The sequence below is a fragment of the Nomascus leucogenys genome, chromosome 12 (assembly GCF_006542625.1).
Source record: "Nomascus leucogenys isolate Asia chromosome 12, Asia_NLE_v1, whole genome shotgun sequence".
Taxonomy (NCBI): Eukaryota; Metazoa; Chordata; class Mammalia; order Primates; family Hylobatidae; genus Nomascus; species Nomascus leucogenys.
Genome location: NC_044392.1, coordinates 25,663,844 through 25,686,835, shown reverse-complemented (window position 1 = coordinate 25,686,835; position 22,992 = coordinate 25,663,844). Strand labels below are relative to the sequence as shown.

Here is a 22,992-nt window from a genome sequence, read left to right as displayed (position 1 = left end):
TAAGTTTCTACTCTGAGCAAAGGATAAAGTTATTTTTGCCCTTACTCTTCCAATCCTACTCATCATATTGATTCTCTCACAATCTACGTTATACCTCCAAAAATATTTATACTTCTCATCCTTATGCAAATGAAAATCCTATAATTAACTAAGCATAGAAATGAAATCCACTTTACATAGAAAGACAAACTACCCCTGCGTTTCCAATATTTGCTGAACATTCCAAACTTACTAATTATAAGTAGGTGTAAGAATCTTATTATCCATTATATTGTCTAATGCAGGTATACCCGCTATGTAGCTCTGAAATGATTCTAAACATTTATATAGTTTGCTACATGAGTGATAAGCTTTGCTATAATAAGAACTTAGAGTGTATTCCCTCCCCACTTCAAGAATGTGACCTCTTATCAGATCCCATATATGAACTTGAAACTTCTCCTCCTCCCCTCTGGAATGTGGTAACACACCTCCTCAGATCCCGTATGTGAATTACTCACTTCAACTACTAGACTTCAAACATATATAAACCTAAGAGCTTGACAACACTTTGAGAGCTTAGGCTGTGTCAAGTTTCACTCTGTCAGCCACTTCTCAGAAGACCGAATGCTCAGACTGTGACATGGATTGCAGCTTTGAAGCCTTGCTTTGTAACACCAGCACTGCCCTCTAACTTCAAGGGACCTTACAGGTAGTTGCAGATCTCAGCTGTGCTCACACAAAAGCACACTTTAATGTTTAATTAAACTTTATTTTCCACAAAGCCCTGCTTCCATCCTAATTGAGCAACCAGACTTTAATAATTTTGGAGCTCACTCACTATCTGGTTAACATAATTCATCTATCAAGTGTATTCTGTATGAAACTTGTTCACATTATTCTCTCCCTCTTAAGCATTGTGAACCTAAGAAAAAAATTATCTTTGTATGGCAATAAAACAAGTGAGTCATTAAATTACTCTTTGATCATCTCCTTATTTTAACCACACAGAATAGCTAAGTATTTACAAATTAAAATCATCTTAAATTATTTTCCTTTTATTTCTCCTTTATATTAGAATTAAGACACTATAATTTTTTTAAAATTTGTAGTTAGGGAGTTTGCAAAATCTTTTTTTTTTTTTTTTTTTTTTTTTTTGAGACGAGTCTCACTCTGTTGCCCAGGCTGGATTGTGATGGTGTGATCTCGGCTCACTGCAACCTCCGCCTCCTGGGTTCAAGTGATTCTCCTGCCTCAGCCTCCTGAGTAGCTGAGATTACAGGTGCACACCACCACACCTGGCTTATTTTTGTATTTTTAGTAGAGACGGGGTTTCACCATGTTAGTCAGGCTGGTCTCGAACTCCTGACCTCGTGATCCACCTGCCTCAGCCTCCCAAAGTGCTAGGATTACAGGCGTGAGCCATTGAGCCCGGCCAATATCTATTAATTTTATGTCAGAACAGCGTCAGTGGTTCCAACAAAACTTTATTTATGAACACTAGAATCTGAATTTTCGCATGTCACAAAGTATTATCCTTTGTATTTTTTTCAACCTTTGCAAATGTAAAAAATATTCTTAGTTGTTACAAGCAATGAGTTGAAATTTGGCTCACAGGTATTAGTTTGCTGACCTTAAACTGTTTTTTTAATAGCAACCTGCTAGATAATTGCTGACCTTATTCTGAATTAATGGACGGACTTGATTTTATTTCACAGGCACTAAATTGAAGCCACACTTTAAAGTCTATGCATATTTTCATTCTATTATTTTTATTAGGTGGCTCATTTTGTTTGAATTCCATAAAACCTCAAGATCTTGCTTTAAAACAACTACTTTAAAAAAATTTACTTTCCTATTCCCTCTGGCTATCATTGAACAGCTAAAACAAATAAATACACTACCTGATAGATTATATTCTGAAAAACTTTTGTGAATATCAAGTGTTTATTTTATGATAAAATGTCTTTCTCCTTAAAGCACTTAAAATTAAAGATGCCCTTTAAAATCAATATACTTAATAACAACTTTTGTTCATTTAGAACAGCATCTAGTAGAAAAAATAACAAGAGCTGAAAAAGAAAATATATTTTTGTCCCCAAAGTTACTATGACATTTTGTCCTCTTTAAAATGTTTTTAGTAAACACTTTGAAATGTGTGTTTAGTAAAAGTACAACAGAGACTCAACAGAGAATCATATGAAGCTAAAGTTTCAATTCTTAACTTTTGAAACTGCAAAATAAAACACATCTAATTTCTCAGTTCTGTGTTCTCTGGTAGTATTTACAAAGCAACCAATAGGATCACAATATTAAATCAGTAATGTCACTGCTGTGATGTTTCATCAGGAAACCTTAAAACTATGATATAAAGAAACCATTTCATCCTACCAAGGACTAATGTGGAGCAAAAATTTACAGTTTAGAAGAATATTTCATCATGTATATTTAAAAATGTGTTCCCAAAATATCAGTTAACACAGCAGACTTAAAAAATCAGAAACCCATTTTGTGTTTCTTATAAAAATTAGTAAAAAACACTGAAGAAAAATATTTTAAAAAATGTGAGTTTTACTAGATATATCCCTTCAAACCATTGCGGCAAGAAAAAAAAGAAGAGCTCTTGTTCTAAAATGTATATGGAAATGTAAGGGACTTATACTAGCCTGTATAACTTTTGAAAAGAGTAACAAAGATGGAGAACTTATATTACCTAACTTCAAGCCTTATTATAAAACTACATTAATCATGGCAGTATGGTACTGGCCTAAGAGCAGACATACAGATCAATACAACAGAACAGACAGTTAAGCAGACTCACATATATATAGTCAATTCATTTTAAACAAAGATGCTAACAGGAAAAGGTTATCTTTTGATCAGATGATGCTAGGAACAAGAGGGTATCTCTATATTGGGAGGAAAAAACTGAACCTCGGCCAGGCATGGTGGCTCACGCCTGTAATCTCAGCACTTGGGAGGCTGAGGCGGCAGATCACCTGAGGTCAGGAGTTCGAGATCAGCCTGACCAACATGGAAACATCCTATCTCTACTAAAAATACAAAATTCACTAGGCGTGGTGGCGTGCGCCTGTAATCCCAGCTACTCAGGTGGCTGAGGCAGGAGAATCACTTGAACCTGGGAGGCAGAGCTTGCAGTCAGCCGTGATCACGCCACTGCACTCCAGCCTGGGCAGCAAGAGTGGAACTCTGTCTCAAAAAAAAAAAAAAAGAAAAAGAAAAAGAAAAAATGAAACTAAACCATTACCTCACAATCTAAATAAAAAATAACTTGAAATAGATTATAAGCCTGTAAGTAAAAGCTAAAAGTTATTACAATAATAGAAGAAAATACAGAAGAAAAATCTTCAGGGCAGAAACATTTCTACAGGATAGAAAAATTTAAAAAATGGATTCATCAAAATTAAGTATCACTCATGTTCCTTGAAAGACACTATTAAGAAAATACAAAGATGAGCCACAGGCAAGGAAGAAAATTCTGATAACAATATATCTGACAAAGAACTCATATCCATAATATAAAAGGAATTCTTACCACTAAACAAGAGAAAGACCTCATTATTATTATTGTTTTTGGAGACGGCGTCTCACTCTGTCGCCCAGGCTGGAGTGCAGTGGTGCAATCTGGGCTCACTGCAACCTCTGTCTTTCTGGGTTCACGTCATTCTCCTGCCTCAGCCTCCCGAGTAGCTACAGGCACCTGCCACCACGCCTGGATAATTTTTTTTGTACTTTTAATAGAGACGGGGTTTCACCATGTTAGCCAGGATGGTCTCAATCTCCTGACCTTGTGATCTGCCCGCCTCAGTCTCCCAACGTGCTGGGATTACAGGCGTGAGCCACCGCGCCTGGCCAAGAAAGACCTGAATTTTTAAATACTGGCCAAAAGATTTGAATAGACAATTCACAAAAGATATACAAAAGGTTAATAGGTGCATTAAACACCACTAGTGATAAGGGAAAAGCATAGAAAAACAATGAGAAAATGCCATTACATACCCACTAATAAAATGCCTGATATTTAAAAAGAATAACAATGCTAAGAGTTGCTGAGGATTTAGAACTGGAATTTTTTAAACTGCTGATTAAAGTGGTAAAATAATCCAACCACTTTAAAAATCATTTTGGCAGCTTCTTAAAATGTTAAACACACCCTAACCATACAGCACAGCAATTCCAATTCCAGGTATTCACCCAAAGAAATAAATATAAACATTAATATCCAAAATGACTTGCATATGAATACTCATTACTTTATTCATAATAGTAACAAACTAAAAACCCAAACAAGTTTATTCAAATAAATAAATTGTACAATTATTCAAGTGAATAAACTGTAGAATATTTAGGCAAAATACTACTATATAAGTAAATAAATTACTAATATGGGAATCAACATGAATGAATCTCAAAAACAAGCTGGGCGAAATGAGCTAGACACAAAAGAACATATACTGTATGGTTCCGTTTATAAGAAATTTTTAAATGGCTGAATTATTTTATAGTGACAGAAAGCAGATAAATAGTTGCCTGTGGCAGGAGTTTGAAGGAGGGGTGGAATTAACTGCAAGTGTTGGAAGAGAAAATTTTAGAAAATGTTTTATATTTTGACTGTCATTAACACAACTATCAAAATTCAAACTTTATGCTTTATTGTAAATTATACTTCAGTAAAGGTGATTTTAAAAACTATCCAACTTGTGATTTTATATTTCTTAAATTATGTAAATCATCCTGCAAATTAATCTCTCTCAAGCACAGATCAAAGCATCAAGTTTTATAACTCCAGAAGTTATTCACAAAATCGCCTATTGATGTGGATGGGGAGAAGGGAAGAAGAGGAGAGAATGTGAACCCAACTAAACATCATCAGTGGTAGAAAAACAGCCCTGTTTCAATGTTAGTATGATATAGCTATAGTTAACCATAGGTTAGTTTTTGTCTTATTTCAGGGCATTTTTGGGGGGCTCTGTTTGATAAATACTTGTAAAGATACACAAATAGGAAACTTTCTGCTGTACATACCAGAACTTGTTATTATGTAAATAAAACCTGTAGCTCTCACTAAACCAATGATGGAGTGTCTACTATATGACAGGCCAAGTGATAGGTTATTACTGTTAAGTAAGTAATGATAAAACATAAAATAGCCACTCATCACAAATAGATCAGAAAATCTGACAAAAGCCACTTTCTTTCACAGACACACTTTGATGTCTGAAAATATGACAGAAGTTTAATCAAGTGTAGCAGTACATCCTTAGAGCCTAAACAAATATTTTTCAACCAATTAAAAGCATAAAAACCATCTGTACCCGACAGATCTTTCAAAACTAGGTAATGGGTCAAATTTGGCCCATGGTCCAGAGTTTGCTGATTTTAGAAAAGCTCTTACTTTTCTCAATCAAAATGAGCTTCCTTGCATATAAACAAACCCAATGTAAAGTTTGAAAACTTACAATTCCAAAAAACTGAAAAATTACCAAAAAATTTGTCATATTTCATTTACATAAATAAGGATATATATTTTTAATATTGTTTTTAAAGGCTAATGGAGACACTAACATTTCCAGGACATATCTATATACTGCTCTAAGACAATATATGCTTAAAAAGTATTAGTTCAGTAAATTCTGGAACCAACTTTTGAACCCCCGAGTATAATTTGTCAAATGTAATACATTCTTTACTACCTTCATATGAATATACTGAACATAGTAACGTGAATAGCCCTATCAACATTAGTTACCACACTCTAATACACCTCAATGATCTCAGGGTGTATTAAAATATCTAAAACCATTTGAACTCATACGAAATTAACATAAGCAGCTTTACTTTTTGAGCTCCTATCGGCAGTGTTATGGTTTCTTTCCCCGTTTTCTTTCTTTTCTTTTTTTTGAGATGGTGTCTTGCTCTGTCGCCCAGGCTGGGGTTCAGTGGTGTGATCATGGCTCACTGCAGCCTCGACCTCCCAGGCTCAATCGATCCCCCTGTCTCAGCCTCCTGGGCCAATTTTTGCATTTTTTGTAGAGATGGAGTTTCACCATGTTGCCTAGACTGGTCTCGAGCTCCTAGGCTCAAGCAATCTGCCTGCCTCAGCCTCCTAAAGTGTTAGGATTATAAGCGTGAGCCACCATGCCTGGCCTCTTTCCCTTTTTCAAGCTTGTAGTAGCTACCACTTCTTGCTGCTGCCATTTAACCTACCTATTGCAATTACTCCCCCCTTTATAATTTAGAGAGACACAAACCATATAACTAAGATTATAGAAGTTGTACATAAGTCAATAGCCCTGAAATAACCCAATAAACTAATATGAGTTTTAGTCATTAATTTAATGGCATTCATTTTATTCCAGTGCCTTTTTATTTTATGTAAGCCTTACTTACTATGTTTCAGTCAGATGAGACTGCCAGAGGTTAAAATCTGTGAAGTGTTAGTATGTTATGGAATTCTTTACTGTGAAGAGGAATTAACTCAGATAAAGGGGAAAAAAACTGAAATAGTATATGCAGACAAATGATCTTACAGTAATGTCCTATGTTACTAAGAAGTTTTAAATGTCTAAAAATGTCTGATGGAAGCAATATATGGGGAAATTATCATACCTAGGACAAATGGTGAATTGAAGCTCTCTTTGTCAAATATTTATGTTATAAAACACTTGTCACCAGATTAAGTTTTACATATAATGACATCAGTTATTTGTAAGTTGCAGTTGTAAGGGATCAAAACATGCCACCCCAAAATATGCCACTCTGCCATAAAAATTCTTTTGAGCTGAGGACAATGGAAAAAGAGTAAACATAGGATGAGCTTTCTGCCCTCCCCTATTTGCCTGAAAGCAGAACATGAACTCCTCTTGGGAAAGTGCTTCCCTCACCCCACTTCCTGTACCAGGAAGAGGATAATGATTGCTTTTTTTTTTTTCAGACAGAGTCTTGTTCTGTCGCCTAGGTTGGAGTGCAGTGGTGCAATCTTGGCTCACTGCAACCTCTGCTCCCTGGGTTCAAGCAATTCTCCTGCCTCAGCCTCCCGAGCAGCTGGGATTACAGGTGCCCACCACCATGCCTGGCTAATTTTTGTATTTTTAGTAGAGATGAGGTTTCATCATGCTGGCCAGGCCAGTCTCAAACTCCTGACCTCGTGATCCACCTGCCTCAGCCTCCCAAAGTGCTGGGATTACAGGCATGAGCCACCGCAACTGGCCCAGGGATAATGATTTTATCACAAGATGAGATGGCACCAAAAAAGAATCTACACAAGTCTTTCAAGACTAAGAAGCCCTTATCTACCATTAGTTTCCCCATATATGTGTTGACCCTAGAAGCTCAAAGTCCCTTTCCTTTCTCTTGTTACTTCTCTTTATTGCCCTTTGTTCAAATGATATAAAAGCCTCCAAGCCTAGCCATTTCTTTGGGGTTCTCCCTTCTTTTATGAACCTCCCCCACCTCTTCAGCCCCCATGCCCCATGTCATGTAAAACTTTCAACATCAAATAAGTGTTTGTGCCTTTTCTCCTGTCAACTTGTTGTCAACTCATTCCACAAGCCCAGCTACTGAACCTGAGAGGGTACAGAAAAGCTTTTCCTCCCCTACATAGTAAAGTGAACTCCTACTAAACTCCTTCCAGTGATAAAATGGGCAAAGACTTTGCTATTTTATCCTAATTGTCAAAAGCGTAAAAAAGAATAAATGAGGATATCAAATTTTTTAAAGTTCAAAACTTCCCTCTCAATCCTACAAAATGTTTGTGTTATTTACTGGCAGCCCAGTGGCTGCTGACTTTTATGTCAAGGTGAGATGGTTCTCCAGCAGAGTAAGAGTATGTTTCCTTTTAAGGACCAGCTCTGCAGGTCAATCACCAAGATGAAATATCAGCATTTTAAACATTAATGAATTCAATCTCAAACTTCACTATGAAATTCCTTCACCAAAAAATGGTAACTACAACAGCTTTTTTGAGAAAAACAAAGACATTTCCTTTGTTCTGTTCTCTAAACTAGAGTTTCTCTATTAATGTTCAGCAATAAGACAAGTAAGTTACATGTGATTGATCCCCTCTGCCCTTGGAACAGTTGGTTACCACCTGTTTGCCAGACCTAGCCCCTATCCAACTTTCCCAGGGACAGATGGAATAAGTATCCTGGTACACATGCAACACATTCATATAACAACTTATTGGGCAAGAAGCTCTGGAAACTAAATGGTTTTTAACTCTATTTTCGTTGATTCACAAAGTATAAATATAAAAATTATAAAAAGTATATTATAATGGTAGATATATGCCATATATTAGTCCAAACCCATAGAATATACAATACTAAGAGTGACCCCTCATGTAAACTATAGACTTTGGGTGATAATAATGTGTCAATGTAGGTACAAATTGTAACAAATTGATATGGGAGAGGGGCAGGGAAGTGCTGGGGGGAGAAGGTCTGGGTCCCTGGTGAGGACTCCAACCCCAGGCCAGTGCCCACGGACTGAGGTGAGGACAAGCATTTCTGTTTTTGTGCTCAAATGTTCCATTTTCCAAGACCACTCTGGCCCACCACGCCCCCATCCCGCATGTATAAAAACTCCAACACCCTAGTGGGCAGAGACACAGCGGCTGGACGTGAAGAGGAACACATCGGTACAAGAGCACGCCGACAGGCACCAGCAGACACCAGCAGGCCATCAACAAGCAGGAGGATGCAGAATTTGGCCGGGATGGTTGGAAGAGAGCCTGGCCACTGGGCGGCCCGACTCCAGGGGAAAACCACCTTCCCACTCTATCCTCCTTCTGGCCTCTCCATCAACCTCCCTAACAGCTACCACCACTCAATAAAAAAGCTTGCACTCATTCTCCAAGCCCATGTGAAATCCAATTTTTCTGGTACACCAAGACAAGAACCCCAGGATACAGAAAGCCCTCCGTCCTTGTGATAAGGCAGAGGGTCTGAGTTAACACAAGCCAGCTACAGATGGCAAAACTAAAACAGCATTCTATAACACATGCCCACTGGGGCTTCAGGAGTTGTAAACGCTTACCCCCAGACACTGCTGTGGGGTCGGAGCCCACGCTCCCACGATCTGCCTGTCTGCCTCCTCCCCGTAGGGTCACAACTCCTCTGAGCAGCAGGGCACCAAAGAAACAAGCCACACCCCCATCGCATACCCTGCAAGGGGGACAAGGGAACTTTTCCCATTTCAAAATGTACCACTCTGGTGGGGAATATTGGTAATGGGTGATGCTATGCATGTGTGGGAACAGGAGGCATATGGGGAATCTCTGTACTGTGAACCTAAAACTGCTCCATAAAATAAAGTCTATCAAAAAGTAATTATGATCTTTTCCTAAAGAATTAAAAATATAAATATTTCTTATTAGAAATGTCTTCCTTCCTTCCCCTTCCTTCTTCCTTTCCTCCCTGCCTACTTTCTTCCTTTCTTCCCTCCCTCCTTTCTTTTTAAAGCTCTTAACCTAAGACAATGGTTCTCAAAGTGTGGTTGCAGACCAGCAGCATCATTATAAACCTGGAAATTGCTAGAAATGCAAATTCTTACACATAGCACAGACTACAGGATTAGAAACTCTGAGAGTGGAGCCCATCAATCTGTGTTTTAACAAGATCTCCAGATGATTATGAGGCACTGTCCTAAAAACAGGTTAGTAGGTCTGAAAGGGTAAGAACGCCTAACATTTACGTAGTATTTACAACATGCCACATAAAACACAGAAAAATTTCAAAGAAGGTCTCATTTCATCTTATTTAAATATGATTAATTGAGCCTATTTCCAGTTAAGCTAGATAACTAAGAGATAAAAGCACATTTTTTTCCAAACCACATGAAACCCTGAATGAATGAACTTTATCCATTCAAACCGATCCTTCTAACTCCTGTTTTAAATTACTAGTTGCACTCTAAAGATTTACAAAGGCTTTCTCCTCTAGAAGTAGTCTATATAATTGAATATATGTGAATAATTATATTCTCTTATTTTTCTTCCACATGTTTTATCCAGAGGAAATGCAAAATGCCTTCCCCTTAAACTTGCTAAGTACAACAACAGCCCAGCCTTTAACAATTACTACCTCCACCACAAACTTCTGCAAGAAATTACAAAACTGTAATCCCCATACTTTGGGAGGCCAAGGCAGGTGGATCAATGGGGGCTGGAAGTTTGAGACTGGCCTGGACAACATGGTGAGATCCTGTCTCCACAAAAAATACAAAAAGTAGCCAGGCATTGTGGCACGTGCTTGTAGTCCTAGCCACAGGGGCTGAGATGGGAGGATCACTTGAGCCTAGGAGGTCAAGGCTGTAGTAAATCAGGATTGCACCACTGCACTCCAGCCTGAGCGACAGGGTGAGACCTCATCTCAAGAAAAAAAAAAAAAGGAAAGAAGAAAAGAAATTATATGTAATACAGTAATACATGGTTTTGGACATAATGAAGCAATAAAAGTAAGTATGTTAGTGCAGCATCCTATCTTTAAAATCAAGCACAGAAAGAATAATCTTAGGAATTCATTAAAGAAAACTTTAAAGCAGCATTTCAAATGTCTCCAGGAAACTAAAAGTCATCACCTCAAGAGAACTCTCTGTTTAGTCTACTCCCACAGTATTTTATTGACTTGCCACAAGCATTTACTATTTATTTTCTTGAATATATTTTTTCAAGAAAATACTATTATTTTACTTGAATTTATTTATTCTCTAATTGAGTATTCCTCAGGTATATCAGGTAAACAGGAATACCCACTAGATATCAAGTAAACTATCCAGTGCTAGAAGTACAAAGATGAAGAAGTATTCTTGCCAAATATGTGAACACTTCTCCCTGATCACCATCCCCAGAGGGTTCTCCCTCACTTGCTTACTGCATAAGCTCTTTAAGGACCCTCTGACACCCTGCCACCAAATCTAAAAAAGTACCTGCCTCTGCATCCACTCTCCTCTTGTTTCCTTATATTACCCAGAAGGCAGCGGCCTCCCTTCTAATTAAGGCAAAAAGTCTTACTTTGCTTCAGATCCAATCCCATCTGTAAGATCTCATGATCTAATCCAACAGATTATCTCCTTTCCCCTTTGGATTGCACGGCAATACACTCTCTCATCCTCCTTTCCAATTTTCTCAGTGTGCTTTACTAGTTCCTCCGTAGCTACCAAGTCTTCAAATGTTAGTCAGTGTTCTATATATCTACAATTATGGTGTCAATTACTAACTGCAAAAGTTTCCAAATTCACAGCCCTCACCTCATCTCTGTATAACCAGAGAATTTATGTCAAATGTTAGATATCCCCCCATGAACCCTGTTGCTATTTGAACAAGCTCCTCCTCCAGTATCCCTACCTCTGTAAATGATACCTGTATTTTCCCTGCCCAGCTGCTCCAGCCAAAACCTTAGAAGTTATTTCCCTCTGCTTCAAGGTCAACATCAAATCAATTACGAAGTTCTGGCTATCCTAGTTCTTATATACTCTTAAATACTTCTTCTGCCTTGTCCCACAGACCTCCCAGAACCTACATATTGGATCTCCCTATTGCCACTTGTGCTTTTTTTTTTTTTTTTTTAACTTTTTTTAAATTAAAAACTGCCAGTCAGGCACGGTGGCTCACACCTGTAATCCCAGCACTTTGGGAGGCCGAAGTGGGTGGATCACCTGAGGTCAGGAGTTCGAGACCAGCCTGGCCAACACGGTGAAACCCCGTCTCTACTAAAAATACAAAAATTAGCTGGCTGTGGTGGCACTTGCCTGTAATCCCAGCCACTCGGGAGGCTGAGGCAGGAGAATCACTTGAACTCAGAAGGCAGAGGTTGCAGTGAGCCAAGACCGCACCACTGCACTCCAGCCTGGGCAACAGAGCAAGACTCCATCTCAAAAAAAAAAATAAAACAAAACAAAAAAACCTCTGTCATCCAGACTGGAGTGTAGTAGTGCCATCGTAGCTCACTGTAAACTTGAGCTCCTGGGCTCAAGAGATCCTTCCACCTCACCCTCCTCATTAGGACTACAGGTGCACACCACAGGCCTGGCTGATTTTTGATTTTTTAATTTTTGTAGAAATGAGGTCTCGCTATGCTTCCCAGGCTGCTTTTGAACTCTTGGCCTCAAGCAATCCTCCTGTCTCTGCCTCTCAAAGCAATGGTATTATCGGCATGAGCTCCCATGCGCAACCACTCCTGCTTCTGTCCAATTCTTCTCCATACTGTACACTGTAAATACTTTCAAAGCACTTAAAACACTTTATTCTATATATTGACTGATAGAGTTTGGATATTTGTACCTGCCCAAATCTCATACTGAACTTGTAATCCATAATGCTGGAGGTAGGGCCTAATGTGAGGTGTCTGGATCATGGAGATGAATCCCTCATGGCTTGGTGCTATCTTCATGATAGTGAATTCTCGCAAGATCTGGTCATTTTTAAAATGTGTGGTACCTCCCTGCTCACTCTCTCTCACTTGCTCCTCCTTTAGCTATGTGACTTGCCTGCTCCCACTTCACCTTCCACCATGATGATGAGGCCTCCCTAGAAGCTGAGCAGATGCCAGCACCATGTTTCCTGTAAAGCCTGCAGAACCGTAAACCAATTAAACCTCTTCTCTTTATAAATTACCCAGTCTCGGGTATTTCTTTATAGCAAGGCAAGAACAGCCTAGTATACTCGCTTAACCGTCTGTGTCCTCACTACCATGTACATCACTCTTACACTCTCAGCACTTAACCTGTTTAACATGAATAGGTACGATTTTGAAAAAAATTAAGCATAAAAATATTCTAGACAAATATATGTGAATATACAACTGATCTTAGGATCACAGAAAGATTTTCTAAATAAAAACGGCTAGAATTTGGTTTTAAAAAGTCTTAAGAATGTATGGCAACTGCTTCCTGAGGAAAGTTATTATACCTCAGCACACTGCTGACTACAAAGATCTTCCTTATATTAACCTTAAAATGTGGCTTCTAGACGTAAGTTCTACTTTTATTTCTTGGATAACAAACACTGGTTTGTGACAAACCTTCACAAGTCTACTAAAATTTTAAATGCTAACCTAATTAATCTTGTTTTGTGGATATGTGTAAAATTATTTCAGCTTATGGCTTCACCCGTACTACTGACAAGCCTCTGACAAAAGCAAGAGAAAATAAACAGGAAAACCAAGTCGAGATTAGAAGAGGAAAATTTTAGGGTAGAAGTTATGAGGGTGGGAGTACATGTAGTGACTTTCAAAGTTTAAGCTTAGATTGTTTGTGTTTCCCTTTTAACCTTTATTTTGAATCAGGTATGTTTTGAATTACCATAGAAGTAGAAAACTCACCAACACTTGCTGACAATCTTGCATTCCTTTTTAAGTTGTTAACATGAATTTGTATTTCTGTCATATGTCACTGGTAATTCACAAACTTCTTTTATAGCCTAAAGATTATTTCTTCAAAGGAATACTTATCAACAAGCAAATATGTGGACATATATGGACTAATGCTAGAGTCCTACTTACTCTGGATCCTCTCCCAGCAGGTAAAACAATTTTTCATTCATTCATGCATTCATTTAACAAGTATTTACAGACACAGGAATATGCAAGAAATAAGACCGGTAAGGCCCCTGCCTAGATGAATCTCCCAGCCTGAAACACAGCTTTAAAAATAACTGCTTTAAAAGACTGATCCCAGCAAAATTTGGGAAGGAAATCCTTCCCTCTGCACTCCCATTCATCTCATTTCTCAACCAACCCCAGATGGTCAATAACACTTAAGACAATAATGGAAATATCTTCTGACGAAAAGGGAAAGTACATTGGCAGTCTTAAAAATCATATCTATTCCTTAGAAAACAAGTCAATAATTACCTAGAGTGTCTTTTTAAGTATAAATTTAAAGCTCACAAGCATTCTACAATAAGGAACATATTAAAAGTTACCCTCAATCTGGATCCGCATTTGCTTAACTATAAATTGAAACTTAGCAAAGAATGGTCCTTGTAACTACTGTAGAAACATAAAGTTTAATTTGAATAGTTTCAAACTATGGTAAAGTGACATCTAAGGTGCAGAATTATACGTCAAAAAAATAGTATAAAAATGTTCATTATTTTGACCTCCTTATAGAAATAGGGATACACAGTGTCAGAACCTCAAAAGAATTAATTCCTCTTTTTCTTCTGGGTGTCTCAAAGGAAAAGTGTTTTCTGAAACTTTACAAAGTTTCAATAAATCCTTAAGTGAATAGAAGAGCACTAGAATTCAGGTACGCCTGTATCCAAATCTCAGTTCTATTATTGGCATTATGTTTATCTTGGACAAGTTACAAAATTTCTATCTCAGTTTTTTTCATCTGGAAAATGAGATTAATAGCAGTATCTTGCTACACAGGGTTGATACAAGGATTAAATGAATTAGGGAATTGATGTAAAATATTTATGATGTTGTCTAAAAATGAGTAGGTAACACACTCTACATTACCAGTACAGAGACTATTCTAGCATCAATGAATGCCACCACAGATAACTATTTTCTTCTTAGGAATTTACTAATGCTTGATATAATTCCATTCCAACAGTTTGAACAAACATAAGTAAAAATATTGAAAAACTCTCTAGAGGTAGAGTGTATAACAATTTTGACCATAACAATCTAGTTGTACAAAATTCAGACTCGGAATTCAAAAGACAACCATCACTACTAAGTATATTAAGTTTAAACTATACAGTTTCAAACTATTTCTCTCTGGTGGACACTGAACACCTAATAGAAGAAAAAATGCAAAATATGCTATTATTGCTGTGTGTAAAAAGAATGCAATTAACTGTCTTCTTTCCTGTTCCTTGCCATTACTAACCTAGGACCACCTTCTACTTAAGAGTGAACTTCACTGTATGTCACCAATTCCATACCTTGTCTACTGTTTGATAGTTGAGATAGTGCCAAAGTAAACAAATGCTGCCACCTTGTGGACTGATGGGTATGGTCTTAACTCCAAATAAGCAAAGGAAGAAAAATACGTTTCTGGTTCGGCCTTTTCTCTCAGATTATCACTGCAATAAGTGACCAACACTATGTCATGCAATTTTACAGTAAGAATAATTATCTCTTTTACAAAGCAACAAAATAATGCACCAAATTCAACATTATCTGCCTTCTCAAATACTTGTTTAGGCCTCTTTTTTGGTTTGAGACAGAGTCTCATTCTGTTGCCCAGTGCAGTGATCTCAGCTCACTGCAACCTCTGCCCCTTAGGTTCAAGCAATTGTCCTGTCTCAGAATCCCAAGTAGCTGGGATTACAGGCATACGCCACCACGCCTGGCTAATTTTTGTATTTTTAGTAGAGATGGAGATTCACCATGCTGGCCAGGCTGGTCTGGAACTTCTGGCCTCAAGTGATCTGTCTGCCTCGGCCCCCCAAAGTGCTGGGATTACAGGTGTGAGCCACCTCACCTGGCCTCTTTATTCCTCTTTCTGAAAGAAATTAATTAAATTTCCTTTTTCGGGAGGAATTAAAAGGCGTTGAAGTAAATTTATTATCAATGATGTGTTTGAATATAAGAAACTAAGAAAAGCAAAAAATCACTAGAGCTGTCAAGAGTTTTTCACACCTTCATTTCTTTGGCCATGTCATCCTTTCTTGCTAGTCTTCATCTCTCATGCCTAAGACACTTTAAAACTTGAATTTTTTCTTTAAAAAACATTAATTTGGTGTAATTAATAGAAAAAAATAAATGTAGCATGCAAGATGGCCCAACCAGAGGTATCTTTAAAATTTTTTATATTAGCCTAAATGTTTTAATCTAACCACAATTTATAAGTATTTCCAAACTAAGATCTTGTTTAGGTCTTCCTAAGAATGTATTTCTGCCTCAGAATGCACAATGTTTTCATATAAATGTCAGTATGATTAGGGTTTATTAGCAATTTTTAAAAATCCAACACTACATTACATCAAGCTTTAAGAAAGCAATAATGAAACCCTCTCTTCCCCAAAATCAAGCTAAAATGGCTTTCAGGAATGAAAAAAAAAAAAAAGATTATTACTCTTTGTATAGTCACATAACTACAGGTAAGTGCATACATATCAGGTCAATATTATAAATAAACTTTGACACTTATTTTTGCCATTTCACATTCAATCTACATTTATGAAGTCCTTAAAAGCATAGTACACATTCTTAATATAGTTAAGAATTTAAGTAAGAATGCTAATCTGTTGCTCCAAACTAAACTGTTTCATAAACTATTCTTTTATTTCTTATCTATAAGGGCCCTAAAATAAGATTGTGAGCTCTCCTGAATCCAAGTGTCATGTCTGGCCTGTTCATGACTATATGCCTAGTCTGGCCTAGCCTGCACTAGGTTATCAATGATTTTTTGTTAATTAAATTATGTAATAAAATGCACCCCATAATCTGCTGCATTTTCAAATTTTACTCAGTCAAGTGCCAACATACAGAAAAATAAAGGAATGTATGATTTTTGTCTTATTCATTACTGAGTTAAACAGCTGACAGAATACAATAAAAGATCTCCTCCAAGTTTCTTTAGCTAATGGCTTAAATTTTAAGACCTTCATTTACATAATAAATTCAAATCTTAGTCCTGTAAATGAAAAGCATGTTAAGTTTTAGCAATATTTGACACATTAAAACTTACCAAATTCCTGATATGCCTCAAAAAACATCTTTTTAGCATTATTCATTCTAAGAGATTTGAACATGAACTAGCAATTTGATTATACCAAGGAATTACTGTTAATTTGCTTAGATGTGATACAGCCCTGTGGTTTAACAATGTCCATTTTAAGAGATACAGGTAAGTTTCTGAGATTTGCTTTAAAATACTTAAGCACATACACACCCAACACTGAGCACCCAGATTCATAAAACAAGTTATTCGTGGCTTACAAGAAGACTGAGCCACAAAATAATAGTGGGGGACCTCAGGCTGGGTGCGGTGGCTCATGCCTGTAATACCAGCAGTTTGGGAGGCTGAGGCAGGTGGATCATGAGGTCAGGAGTTCAAGACCAGCCTGGCCAACATAATGAAACCTAGTCTCTACTAAAATACAAAAATTAGCCAGGCACAGTGGCGGGCGCCTGTAATCCCAGCTACCAAAGAGGCTGAGGCAGGAGAATCGCTTGAACCTGGGAAGTGGAGGTTGCAGTGAGCCAAGATCACACCATTGCACTCCAGCCTGGTTAACAAGAGCAAAACTCCATCTCAAAAAAAAAAAAAAAAAAAAAAATAGTGGGGGACTTCAATACCCCACTCGCACCATTAGACAGATCATGGAGGCAGAACACTAACAACAAAATTCTGGACTTAAAACTCTACACCTGACCAACTGGATACACACTGACACAGAGTACTACACCCAACAACCACAGAATATACAAACTTCTCATCTGTACATGGAACATGTTTTAAGATAGACCACATGCTTGGCCATAAAACAAGTCTCAATAAATTAAAAAAAAATCATAATCACACCAAGCATAACTCTTGGACCACAGTGAATAAACATAGAAATCAATACCAAGAAGATCTCTCAAAGCTACACAAAAACATTAAAATTAAACAATTTGCTTCTGAATAACTCTTGGATGAACAAAGAAATTAAGGCAGGAATGAAAAAATTCTTTGAAATTAATGAAAATAGAGATAGGATTTACCAAAATCTTTGGATGCAGCTAAAGCAGTGTAGAGAGGAAAATTTATAGCACTAAAAATGCCTTCATCAAGAGGTTAGGAAGATCTCAAACTAATGACCTTACATCACATGTAGAGGAACTAGAAGAAAAAGAACAATCTAATCCCAAAGCTAGTAGAAGAAAAAACTAAAGTCAGAGAAGAATCGAACGAAATTGAGACCCAAAAGTCCATACAAAAGATAAGTAAGACCAAGAGCTGCTTCTTCAAAAGAATAAGCAAGATTGATAAACCACTAACAAGATTAACAAAGAAAAAAAAAGAGAAAATCAAAATAAGTGCAATCAGAAATGACAAAGATAACGTTACAACCAATACCACAGAAATACAAAAGATCCTCAGAGATTATTATGAACATCTCTATGCATAGACTAGAAAATCTAGAGGAAATGGATAAATTCTTGGAAACACACAACCTCCCAAGATTCAAACAATAAGAAAGTGAAAATCTGAACTGACCAGCAACAAGTTCAGAAATTGAATCAGTAATTTAAACAAAACAAAACAAAAACTACCAAGCAAAAAGATCCCTGTACCAGAAGATTCACAGACAAATTCTAACAGATGTACAAAGAATTGATACCAATCCTACTGAAACTTCCAAAAAATCAAGGAGGGGCTTCTCCCTAATTTATTCTAGGAATCCAGCATCATCCTGATACCAAAATCTGGCAGAGACATAATGATAAAAGAAAACTTTGGGCAAATATCCCTCATAAACACAGGTACAAAAATCCTCAATAAAATACTTTGTATTTGTTCAGCTTACAAAATACTTATAAGCTGAACCCAGGAGCACATCAAAAGTTAATTTGCCATGATCAAGTATGCTTTATTCCTGCAATGCAAGGCTTGATTCAAAATATGCAAATCAATAAATGTGATTTACCACATAAATAGAATAAAAAACAAAAAACATATGATCATCTCAACAGATGCAGAAAAAGTCTTTGATAAAATCCAACATCCTGTCATGATAACAACCCTTAACAGACTAGGCATCAAAAGAACATAACCCAAAACAGTAAGAGTCATCTATGACAAACCCATAGCCAACATAATAGTGAATGGGCAAAAGCTGAAACCATTCCCTTTGACAACTAAAACAAGACAAGGATGCCCACTTTCACCACTCCTATTCAACATTATACTGAAGGTCCTAACCAGAGCAATCTGTCAATAGTAAGAAACAAATGGCATCCAAATAGGAAAAGATTAAGTCAAATTATCTCTCTTCACTGACAATATGATTCCATACACAGAAAACCCTAAAGACTCTGCCAAAAGGCTCCTGGAACCGATAAACAAATTCAGTAAAGTTTCAGAATACAAAATCGATGTACAAAACTTGGTAGCACTTCCATATACTAATAACATTCTAGCTGAGAAAGAAATAAAAAACACAATCTTATTTACAATAGCCACAAAGAAAATAAAATACCTAGGAATTCATCTAAGCAAGGAGGTGAAAGATCTCTACAATGAGAACACAAATCCCTGCTGAAAGAAATCAAAGATGACACAAATAAATGGAAAATTCTTCCATAAGCCATGATTTGGAAGAATCAATATTGTTAAAATGGCAATACTGTTCAAAGCAATTTACAGATCCAATGTTATCCATAAAATACCAATGTCATTTTTCACAGAATTAGAAAAAAACTATTCTAAAACTCACATGGAACAAAAAAAGAGCTTGAATGGCCAAAGCAGTCCTAAGCAAAATGAACATACCTGGAGGCATCACACTACCAAACTTCAATTTATACTATTAGGCTACAATAACCAAAACAGCATGGCACTGGTAGGTACAAAAACAGACGTAAGACCAATGGAATAGAATATAGAACCCAGGTATAAAGCTGCAAACCTACACCATCTGATCTTTGACAAAATCAACAAAAATAAGCAATAGGGAAAGGAATGCCTATTTGCCCATCAATGGTGCTTGGATAACTAGCTACCCATGTGCAGAATAAAACTGGACCACTACTTTTCACCATATACAATAACTCAAGATCAATCAAAACTTAAGTCTAAGACCTCAAACTATAAAAATCCTAGAAGGAAAGCTAGGAAATATCCTTCCTGACACAGGCTTTGGCAAATAATTTATGGCTAAGTCTTCCAAAGCAATTGCAAAAAAAAAATAAAAATTGACAAGTGGGACCTAATTAAATTAAAGAGCTTCTGCATAGCAGAAGAAATTGCCAACAGAGTAAACAGACAGCCTATGGAATGAGTGAAAGTATTTGCAAACTATGCATCTGACAAAGGCCTAATATCCAAAATCTACAAGAAACTTAAAAAAAAAAAATTAACCTGTGAAAAACAAAAAAACCAATAAAAAATAAGAAGACATGAACAGACACTTCTCAAAAGAAGACATACAAGTTGCCAACAAGCATATGAAAAAACGCTCAACATCATTAATCATCAGAGAAATAAAAATCAAAACCAGGATGAGATACCATCTCATAACAGAATGGCAATTATCAAAAAGTCAAAAAATAACAGATACTGGCAAGGCTGTGAAGAAAAGGGAATGCTGACATGCTGTTGCTAAGAATGCAAACTATATCACCACTACGGAAAGCAGCTTGGAGATGTGTCATGTAACTTACAACAAAACTACCATTTGACCCAGCAATCCCATTAGTAAGTATACGCACAAAAGAAAGTAAGTTGTTCTACCATAAAGACACATGCACTAGTACGTTCACTGCAGTGCTATTCACAGTAACGAAGACATGTTATCAATCTAGGTGGCCACCAGTGGTGGACTGGATAAAGAAAATGTGGCACATAGAATACAACACAGCCTTAAAAAAGAATAAAACCATGTCCTCTGCAGCAACATGAGTGAAGCTAGAGGCCATTATCCTAAGTGAATTAATGCAAGAACAGAAAACCAAATAATGTATGTTCTCACTTGAAAGTGGGAGCTAAACACTGAAGACACATGAATGTAAACATGGGAACAACAGATACTGGGGACAACTAGATGGGGAGGTGGGAGAGGGCAGGGGTCTTGGGCTTATAAAACACTTGTTGTGTACTTATGCTCACTGTCTGGGTGATGGAAATGTTAGGACCCCAAGCTCAGTGTCATGCAATATACCCATGTAACAAACCTGCTTGTGTACCCTTTATATAAAAAAAAAAAGTTGAAAGTAATAAAAAATAATAAAAAAATAAAAGTGGTCAGGGAACATGGAAAAAATAATAAAATACTTAAGCAAAAAATAATCAAAATGAAGAGGATACATAAAACTTGTACAGCAAAATCTTAACCACTGCTGAGTGTGGGTGATGGTTATGTGAGCAATTATTCCATTCTCTCCATTTTCCTGTATATTATACATTTTCATTAAACATTTCAAATAATGATAAAAATAATATAAAGCAAGTTGGGTGCAGTAGTAGTCCCAGCTACTTGGGAAGCTGAGGCATGAGGACTGCATGAGCCTAGGAGTCTGAGGATAACCTAGGCAGCATAACGAGACCCTGTCTATTAAAAATAAAAAAAAGTCAGTAACAGAAAGATAACTGGAAAAATCCCAATATCTGGAAACTAGTAACAGCCTCAGTAATCATGGGTCAAAGAGAAAAATCAATATGGAAATTAAAAGGTATTTTGATATATACTTCATAACATGCTGTGTGCAATAAACACAATTTTATCTGTCAATTTTAAAAAAACAAACTTTCTAAAAAAAAAAAAGCTAAAATAGTACTTTGAACTACATTAAAATGGAAAAGTATCACATCAGTTTTTTTGTGATGTGGCTAATACAGTACTTAGAGGGAAATGTGTAGCACAAAGTAACTATATCAGAAAAGAAGGTATCAACTAAAGGACCTCAATTTTTACCTTAAGAAATTAGCAGATGAGAGCAAATTAAACCCTCAAAAAGTAGAAGAATGAAAATAATTAAGAGCAAAGATTCATGATAACAGAACACAGAAAAATACAGCCTATCAATAAAACCGAGAGCTGGCTCTCTGGGAAGATCAATAAAATTGATTAACTTCTAAGCTAGACTCTTCAGGAAAAAGGTAAGAAGAAACAAAATCCACTATCAGGCATGAAAGAGGGAAAATCATCATACAATCCAAAGATATTAAGAGAATAATAAGGCAATATTATGAATAATTGTACGCCAATAAGTTCAACAGCCCTGATGAGATGGACAAATGTCTTAAAAGACACAAACTAATTATAATGCTAAATCAAGAAGAAATAGATAAACTGATTAACCCTAAATCTCTTACGCAAATTGAATTGGTAGTTAAAATTCTTTTCTGGAAGCTTCACTGGCAAATTCTACAAAATATTTAAGGAAGAAATAATACCAATTCTATACAAACTTCCAGAAAATGCAGAGATGGGAGCACTTATGAGAAGAGCATACTGTCATCAAAACCAGACACTGCAATACAAGAAAACAAGCTACAACCTTTTGAGATAGATACTATCCATTATTCCACTTTAGAGATGGAGAAATTTGGCATATAGAAATTCAGGAACTTGCCTAAAATCACAGAACTAATAATAGGCAGGCTACTTCAGAACCCATGCTTTTCACAATAATGCTATAAGTGCTTCTCAAATTCAATTAGATTCTAGACATTCTTACAAAAGAAAATAGTAATTTGACCAATACTTACCTAGAGACTATACTAGAACCATTATAGAGATCACTAGCATATGACAATGTGGCTAAAGGTCGTACTGAATTATATCGAGTAAACTTGGACAAGCATTCCTGAAATTCATCCAACTGGCTTGCAGTTCGACTGTCATCTATATGAAAAAAACAAAACAAAACAAAACAAAACAGATGAATTGAATTGCAAAGTAAGTCAAAGAGCCACATCCACAAATTAAAATTTATATTCTAAATAGAAAAAACAATTTTTAAAGATTTTACTGAAGACTAGTTTGCACAACTTAATTGGTTAATTTTTCAGTTTTAATAAAAAATGTCTTGGTTCTTTGAAAGATACTCTTTCCACTGTGAATTCTCACTTTTTTGGCAATAATTTCTTGGAAAAATAATAATAATAATAATAGAGCTACTATTTAAGAGTCATTAAAACAAAAATCCATCAATGGAGAATGTGAGGATGTTAAGAAGAGTACATATATTGGATGGGTATTTGTTAGTTTGAAGGAACGTGTTTACTGGCATACATATTTATGCCCATGTTTTGTTTAAAATCCCGTTTACAATAACATTTTAGATAAAATAGTTTATAAATAAGAAGAAATATTTCGCCAAATAATAC

General features: G+C 36.4%; 1 protein-coding gene across 3 annotated transcripts in view; it reads right to left on the bottom strand.

Moving 5' to 3' along the window:
- Window positions 1–22,992, bottom strand: part of COP1 (COP1 E3 ubiquitin ligase) — a 257,866-nt gene that overhangs the window by 108,594 nt on the left and 126,280 nt on the right. For all 3 annotated transcript variants that reach the window (XM_003258927.4, XM_012511523.2, XM_030823941.1), the window contains one exon: window positions 22,372–22,507. In XM_003258927.4, coding sequence (XP_003258975.2) covers window positions 22,372–22,507 — 136 coding nt within the window. The remainder of the gene's footprint in view (window positions 1–22,371; window positions 22,508–22,992) is intronic.